Source organism: Propithecus coquereli, unplaced genomic scaffold, assembly GCF_000956105.1.
Source record: "Propithecus coquereli isolate 6110/MARCELLA unplaced genomic scaffold, Pcoq_1.0 Scaffold24, whole genome shotgun sequence".
Taxonomy (NCBI): Eukaryota; Metazoa; Chordata; class Mammalia; order Primates; family Indriidae; genus Propithecus; species Propithecus coquereli.
Window position 1 is genome coordinate 2,665,521 of NW_012147952.1, and position 8,420 is coordinate 2,673,940.

General features: G+C 37.7%; 1 protein-coding gene across 1 annotated transcript in view; it reads left to right on the plus strand.

Annotated features, from left to right (window-relative positions):
- Positions 1-2,386: 2,386 nt before the first annotated feature.
- DDX43 (DEAD (Asp-Glu-Ala-Asp) box polypeptide 43) overlaps positions 2,387-8,420 on the plus strand; it is an 11,826-nt gene continuing 5,792 nt past the window's right edge. The window contains exons 1-7 of the mRNA XM_012646035.1: positions 2,387-2,486; positions 3,648-3,782; positions 5,196-5,277; positions 6,318-6,474; positions 6,739-6,857; positions 7,566-7,676; positions 8,040-8,181. Of these exons, the coding sequence (XP_012501489.1) occupies positions 2,402-2,486; positions 3,648-3,782; positions 5,196-5,277; positions 6,318-6,474; positions 6,739-6,857; positions 7,566-7,676; positions 8,040-8,181 (831 nt within the window). The 5' untranslated portion in view covers positions 2,387-2,401. The remainder of the gene's footprint in view (positions 2,487-3,647; positions 3,783-5,195; positions 5,278-6,317; positions 6,475-6,738; positions 6,858-7,565; positions 7,677-8,039; positions 8,182-8,420) is intronic.

Genomic DNA, 8,420 nt, shown 5'->3' on the forward strand with positions numbered 1-8,420 from the left:
CTCAAACAATCCACCACCTTGGCCTCCCAGAGTGCTATGATTACAGGCGTGAGCCACCACGCCTGGCCCTCTCCAGCACTTTTGATCCAATTTTTGTGTAAGCTGATACAGAATCCTTTGCCTACAGTTCTCTCTGGGACAGGAGCCTCCTAACACCCAGCAAAATTTGGAATAGAAATTTCTTTCCAAACAAAAAGTGATTATTGGACCCCAGGAGCTTTTGAATGATTTGGGGGAGGAACTAGAGAAGGTTCTTTGAGGAAAATAGGTAAATCCCTGTTAACTGATTCCAGCTTACAATCTTACATTCCTTTATTTTTAAAAACAGGTCATGGTGGGTCAAATATAAAAGATATCCAGAGAACAACAGGTACGAAGATACAGGTAAGTCATTGTGTTCTTAAAAGAACATAGTTCATTCCCAAGGAAGCACCTACTCTAATTTCTGCTCAGTTATTAACATCTGTGGTAAATTAAATAAGTTGCCAAAGCTCTTCAAACTGCTATTCTCAAAAACCCACCTGAGCTGTAGTTGGTTCCAGGTGAAGATTTTGTGACTCTTGGATATAAAAATCTTTACAGATAATCTCCAAGTACAAATGAGGTCTCTGGACTATTTATCATGCCCCAAATGCTCCCTTCCAGAGCCCCTTTTCTCAAACCTTCACGAGATCCTGTGTTCTCAATTTTAGCGAATGGCAGCATCATTCACTGAGTTCTCAAGCCAGAAATCTCGGATTACCTGTTGTGGTACTTCCTTCTCCTTGTCCTCATCCACTACTGAGTCTTGCCTACTATTTCCTATACTTCTCAAGGGAAATGCTGTCATTTGCATTACATTCCGGTGCCCTCTAACTATTCTCCAGTGTGGTCAGACCAATCTCTTTATCTTTTTTTTTTTTTTTTTTTTTTTTTGAGACAGGGTCTCACTCTGTCACTCACTGCTAGAGTGCAGCAGTGTCATCATAGCTCACTGGGCTTAAGTGATCCTACTGTCTCAGCCTCCCAAGTAGCTGGGACTACAGGCACACACCACCACACCTGGCTAATTTTTCTATTTTTGGTAGAGACAGGGTCTTGCTTTTGCTAAGGCTGGTCTCAAACTCCTGACCTCAAGTGATCCTCCTGCCTTGGCCTCCCAGAATGCTAGGATTACAGGCGTGAGCCACCATGCCTGGCCCAGAACAGTCTTTTTTTTTTTTTTTTTTCTACTTCACCAGGTAAAGAACCAAAGAACAGTCTTTTTAAAGCACAAATTATGTGTTCATGTCCATTTACCGCATAAAAACCTTTCATAATATCTCAAACCCTTAAGGCCATACAGCCTAGCATCGTTTTCTTGATTTGGCCTGTTGACTGTCCAGTCTCCTCCCCTATTCCCTCTTGAGTATTCATTCCATCCATTTCCTGGCACTCTGCTATCAGAGCCGTCTCTTCATAAAAATATTCAGTCAATGAGGGTATCTGAAATTATGCATGTTTAAAGGTGTTACTTGTAGATTCTGTCCACAAAATGACAGGTCAGCCCTGTAAACTTCACTCCATAACAGTACACATGTGTTGTGTAAGTACAGAATCCATCAAGGTAAAAATTTACATAAGTACCAGACAGGTCCATAAACTCTTACTTATCTGGCATGTAGGTTAATCCATGTAAGCCATACAATTCGGTGAGATTAGCCAAACAAATGTCACCATTTTATAGGTGGGAGAACTCAGACCCACAGTATCACCTGTCAGATTAATGCCTTAATTTTTTTTTTTTTTTTTTTGAGACAGAGTCTCACTGTGTTGCCCGGGCTAGAGTGCTGTGGCGTCAGCCTAGCTCACAGCAACCTCAAACTCCTGGGCTCAAGCAATCCTCCTGCCTTAGCCTCCCGAGTAGCTGGGACTACAGGCATGTGCCACCATGCCCGGCTAATTTTTTCTATATATTTTTAGTTGTCCAATTAATTTCTTTCTATTTTTAGTAGAGACAGGGTCTCGCTCTTGCTCAGGCTGGTTTCGAACTCCTGAGCTCAAACAATCTGCCCGCCTCGGCCTCCCAGAGTGCTAGGATTACAGGCGTGAGCCACCGCGCCCGGCCTAATGCCTTAATTTTCCCCTCTATGCTATTTGCTGAGTTTATTCCCTGTCAGCTTTTTCGTTTACAGATTGTCCTGCTCCTCCCCATCCAAACAGGAGAGCAATCCCAGAGTGGATATAAATAGCCTCTCCATCAGATTAGAAATTTAGACATCAGTTGATAACAATACTGTATTTACTTTGTACTTTTATACTTTTTGAAATTGTGTGATTGTTGCGGGGGGGGGACAGTGAGGGGACTTAAGTCTCACATTTTCCCCCTTGTATCTAGATAATAAAAGGATATCCAGAATCATTAGTGAAAATATTTGGTACCATGGCGATGCAAACAAAAGCAAAAGCAGTGATAGATAATTTTGTTAAGAAACAAGAAGAAAATTATTATTCAGAACACAAAGTTGGTAAGTAATGTTTGCTCAATGAAGCCCTTTAAAATTTTTTAAATTTCCTTCAGTATTATGAGCCATTATACCTGATTTCCTTGCATTATAGAAAGCATTAGGTTGCCATAAATCTAGTCTTATAAATCTTCTATGAAATTCCAGAATACTTTTTTCCTCAAATTAAAACTACTTAATCTCTGGGTAAGCTTAGCAGTTTTACTTTTAGCCACAGGTAAGTAAAACTGAAATAACCTTTTAATATGTACCCACTTTATTAATGGTAAAAATTGGTCCTGGGCTCCTGACTCATCCCCAGATCCATGACTGACTTTGAAAACTGCTTAGGTGTTTGGTATTTTAAAAATCTCAGATAAATCTAGAAGAGAAAAGCCATTGAACCATGTCTAGAAGCAACATGGAAGTAGAACAGAAAGACATGGGTTCAGATGGCAGCATTGCCCCTTAGTGTTTCTTGGGAAAAAACCTCTAAGGCCCCATTTCTTCATCTGTTAGCCTGGAGTAATATCTGCATCATAGGACTATTGTAAGGATTAAGTAATGTGTATGACTATTTTAGCACACGCTAGACTCATGCCATTTTCCTTCCCCTCTCCAATAAATTAAATTTTTCATAAGTTATTAAATATTGTACTGTAGTATGGAACCCCTAATATTTTTTTAAACAAAAATACATTTTTCTTAAATTCAGATTATGGGGGTACAGACATTTTGGTTACACGTAATGCATTTGCCTTGCCCAAGCCAGGGCTACAAGTATGCCCTTCCCCCATACAGTGGGCTCTGCTTCCATTAGATGTGGGTTTACCCCCGCCACCTGACTGGCACCCAGTGAGTATTACTGCCACGTGAGCACCTTAGTGTTGGTCGATTAGTACCAATTTGATGGCGAGTACATGTGGTGCATGTTTTTCCATCTTTGTGGTACTTCACTTCGAAGGATGGGCCCAAGCTCTATCCAGGATAATGTACGAGGTGCTAGTTCACCATTGTTTTTTGTAGTTGAGGAGAACTCTATGGTATACAGATACCACATTTTATTAATCCACTTATGTATTGATGGGCACTTGGGTTTGGATACCCCAAATTTTATATTTCAAGCATTATCATCTGGTTACTAGGAAACAATAGAAAACTAATCCAATAAAATACTTTCAACAGATATTGTTGCCTTCCAACCTTCTGTTGGAAGAGGTCGAGGCACAGATGACAATGTTGCTGCAGAAGATCGGCCTTTGATAGATTGGGATCAAATTAGAGAGGAAGGTTTGAAATGGGAAAAAAAAAAGTGGGCAGGTCAGTGCTGCATCCTAACATTTACATGTATTGTTTCTTAGAACTGCAGTTTTGTTTTTGTTTTTTTGGGGTTTTTTTTTTTCATCCTACCTAGACCAGCTAGAAACTGCAGTTTTTATCCTCTGTAAAAGGTCTGTGCCTTATTTTTACTAATGAAATCTATATGAAAAATAGTGATTTAAAATGATTGATTCCCTAGGTCATGAGAGTTACCTGCTGTGGTTTATGCCGTAAGTGGAAGATTAAATATATTTATACTTATTTGAGGTAACTCACTGCAAAAGGTTGATAGAAGGTTAATAAATAAATTTTCCCCAAGGGGAAAATATAAAGGGAATTAACATGAGATAAATTATTAAATCACAAGAAGCATAACAGTTTTTGAGACAGGGCTCTTTTTGTTTGAAATTCATTTATTTTTAAAAAGGTTCAGTCTTTTTTTCTCTTTAATTTTTTTTATCAGACTTAGCATCAGAATGTTTATTTGCATTTTAAATGAAATTTCTCACTTAGAACATTATACATGGGGGATAATGTTTCAAGGTAAATTCAAGCACTAACCTTGGCTATCAGAATGGGGCAGGAATACAGCATCTTTTATTTAAAATTAAAAAGCCAATGCACTAATGTGAGCAAAATATTAACAGTGATTAATGCCACTGGGTTGGTTAGCATCTCTGTATGTTAAGTTTCCAGTGCTGCCTTGACAGTATATATGTTGGAGGTTTGGGATGGAGGACCAGGGAAAGGATTTGAAGTTTGGAACAGCTACAATAGGCATTTAAGAAATGTAGCTTTAAAGGGCTGGGCACAGTGGCTCATCCCTGTAATCCTAGCACATTTGGAGGAAAAGGCGGGAAGGTCACTTGAGCCTAAGAGTTCAAGGATATAGTAAGCTATGATCATGACACTGCACTCTAGCCTGGGCCACAGAGCTGTCTCTTAAGAAATGTAGCTTCAAAGAGTAGACTAAAGATATAGATTTAACTACTAAAAAGTAATGGGATGGGTATTCAACCCCCTACTGCTAAATTTGACTGGCTGAAAAAATATAAAGAAGAAAAAAAGTGATGGGATGGACTTTGAAATAAAAGATAAAATCATGTACTATGATCAATAGCAGATTCATCAATTATGGTGCTTTTATGTCCTGTAAGGCATGTTTTCTTTTACTTTAAACTTGAATATTGAGAGATATTAAGAGATCCCTCTCTTGAGTGTAAATGTAATTGAAACACAAACCAAAAATCTTTCAGATTGGCATAAAGCCTGGCTGGCAAAGAATAAAATTGTCTAAAACTGTATTCATGCTAAACATATATTTTAGTTTGATTTCTATAGCTTTGACTGTAAGTGTTAATGAAATGTAAATGTAGATTCTCTATCAAAAAATGGATTCTGTCTTGGTCCCAGACTTACCTCCAATTGAGAAAAACTTTTACAAAGAGTCAACAACAACAAGCTCAATGACACAGGTGGAAGTAGACAATTGGAGGTGGGTAGCTTTATTACCTTGCTGAAATGAGTTTTTGTATAGTTATTAGTATTAGTATTTTAGGCAAAGATGTAAAGTGATTGCATTTAGAGATTGCACCTTCCATATTAATTCAAACGAAAAAATGGTTGCATCCTACGTGATATATATTTAGAGCATTGCTATCGGGTAAAATTTTCTGCAATGATGAAAAATGGTCTGTATTTGTGTCTAATGGAGTAGCCATATGCAGCTATTGAGCACTTAAAAATAATGGCTATTATAACTGAGCAACTGAATATTTATATTTCTAAATTTAGCCACATGTGACTAGTGCCTGCTGTATTGGACAGCAGTTTTAGAGAATTGCTTCTCTAACATAGGAGAATTGAAAAAGAAATGGATCTGATACCTGTATTAGAGTAATTTGTGACACTCTTCTGTCCTTGTTATCTGAAATTAGAATGTTTTACTTGGAGGTCTATCCAAGACCCATTCAACTTTTCCTCCTTTTTTTTTTTTTTTCCTGAGACAGTCTCGTTCTGTCGTCCAGGCTAGAGTGCCTGAAATTGGAATGTTTTAATGGCAATTGTTTTTACTATTGAAGTCTGATAGAAAACCAAGATTGTGCAGAATAGCAGAAAGGGGGTTAAGACGAGACTCAGACCCTGGGCAAATAACTAATCGTATGATCACTTGTCAAATGAGAATAATTCCTGCCTCACAGGATTGTGGATTAATGAAGGAAATGTTTGGGAAATCATATAGGCCCTCAAATGTTTGCCAAATCTGGTTTTGAATTATGAAGCTTATTATTTTCAGGCTTTACTCTTTGTAATTTTTCATCCATGAGACAGTCATTGGCCCATTCATGCATATAATCAGATTTTCCTCCTTTCCCCTGCAGCTATTCTCAGAACATTTTACCATAACTACCTTACAGTTATGGTTTTATCAGTTACAGCTGAATTTCTAGATAGGACCTGATATTTTGGAAAATAGCATTCTTGGGGAGCAAAGTGACCACAGCCACTAATCTTTGTTTTATTTTTTCTTTAAAGAAAGGAAAATTTTAATATAATGTGTGATGACTTGAAAGAAGGTGAAAAACGTCCAGTCCCTAATCCTACCTGCACATTTGCCGATGCCTTTCAATGTTACCCTGAAATTTTAGAAACCATTAAAAAGGCAGGTTTTCAAAAGCCAACACCTATTCAGGTATGCTTTCCATAATTCTAATTTTTCACTAAATGTTGTTTTCCGCCAATACAGTGCTATCTGATTATTAGAAGTTAGATCGCCAGGGAAGAACTCTTAATAGCGTTCTCCCAGCACCTCCCACCCAGCACTTAAGAAATCTTTGTTGAAAGATTGGAGCGGGGAGAAGAGGAACTGTTGGCAAAAAGATAATTTTTGTTTTAGTGTTTATGTGTTTAATTTTAATGTTTAATTTTTGTTTTAACGTTTATAATTCTGTTTCAGTCACAATCGTGGCCAATAGTTCTACAAGGAATAGACCTTATAGGAATAGCCCAAACAGGAACAGGAAAGACATTGTCCTATTTAATGCCTGGATTTATTCATCTAGACGGTCAACCAAAGTAAGAATTCCTATGGCTGGGTTCTCTTTATGGGGATTTAACAGATAGGGACACCAAAAGTGTAATTAAAGTTTCTTTTATCTATTGCATTGTTCAAAAGGTAATGCCTAGCTTCTGAGAGGATGTAAGGAAGTAGATAGTTACACTGTACTGCTGAAAGTATAAATTGGCAAAACGTTTTTAGGAGGTAATAGGTAGTATCTACTAAAAACCTTAACAGTGACAACATTTGAAACAAACTGCTTTAAATTATGTTCTCTGGCAAGAAAATGCTTGGCATTTTAAATGTTAATGAAAAGACCATGGTAAATGACGTGGTTGGTATTGGGAAATAGGGTTTTGTGTGTGGCTTTTTTTATTTCCCTACTTTTTGGTAGATGTGTATTGGTTTTGTAATCAGAAAAAGTTTATAAAAACATCACTAAACTAAGTAAAATAATCTTAACTCTTTGAAAATGTTCTTACAGGGAAGTATTTTGGCATTTCTACATTGTATCAGCTATTTGATTAGGTGCGTGGATGGCAATTAGTAAGCTAAGGTCTGTAGTATAATGGAGGAACTTTTAATCATACACCTTCTCAGAAAAGGTATATGTCTGTGACTATGGCTGACTTCAGTACTCCTTGCTATAAATCTTGAAAGCACTGACTGAATGAACCATGCATCTGAGACAAGTAATCTAATGTTAATCTGTTTTCTCTCCAAAGAGTTAGAGGAAAAAGGGGCAGACCCGGTATGTTAGTTCTCACGCCCACACGTGAATTAGCTATTCAGGTGGACTCTGAATGTTCTAAATACTCATATAAAGGACTTAAGAGGTAAGTCCTTTTTTTGGGCCATTCCTTAACTACTATTATATATTAATCAGTTATAGGTTATCTTTTCCCATTATTTTTCACACATTTAGAGGGATAGGAATTAGCCTCTGATTTAATTACAGCCTGGACAGTAGGGACAAGTAATGGTACAGGCATGGCTCTTTAGGACACACCATTGTAGGTGGGGTGTGCATAGTTCTTAGAAAGGGGCAGATTCCACTAAAGGTATGATACTATTTGATTTTTATACCTCTTATTTTTTTTTCATCTTATTGTATACCCAAAATGCCTATGTAGGTTGGGATTTTGAGTTGTGACGAGATATTCTTTGCCTGAACATGAACCTGTGGATTTTTTTTTAAGTGTTTGTGTATACGGTGGTGGAGACAGAGACCGACAGATAGAAGATCTTAGAAAAGGTGTAGATATCGTCATTGCAACACCTGGAAGGTTGAATGATCTGCAAATGAATAACTTTGTCAACTTGAAAAGCATAACCTACTTGGTAATCATGGAGGAGGGCTTTGGGATGCTAGGAAGAAAATGCACTGACCTTATTTTTTGAGATGGGATCTTGCTCTGTTGCCCAGGATGGAGTGTGGTGGCACAGTCACAGCTCACTGGAGCCTCAAACTCCTGGGCTCAGGTGATCCTGCCTCTACCTCCCAAGTAGCTGGGACTACATGTTTGTGCCACCATACCTGGCTCATGAACTTTTATTAAAATATATTTTTTGAATGGTGT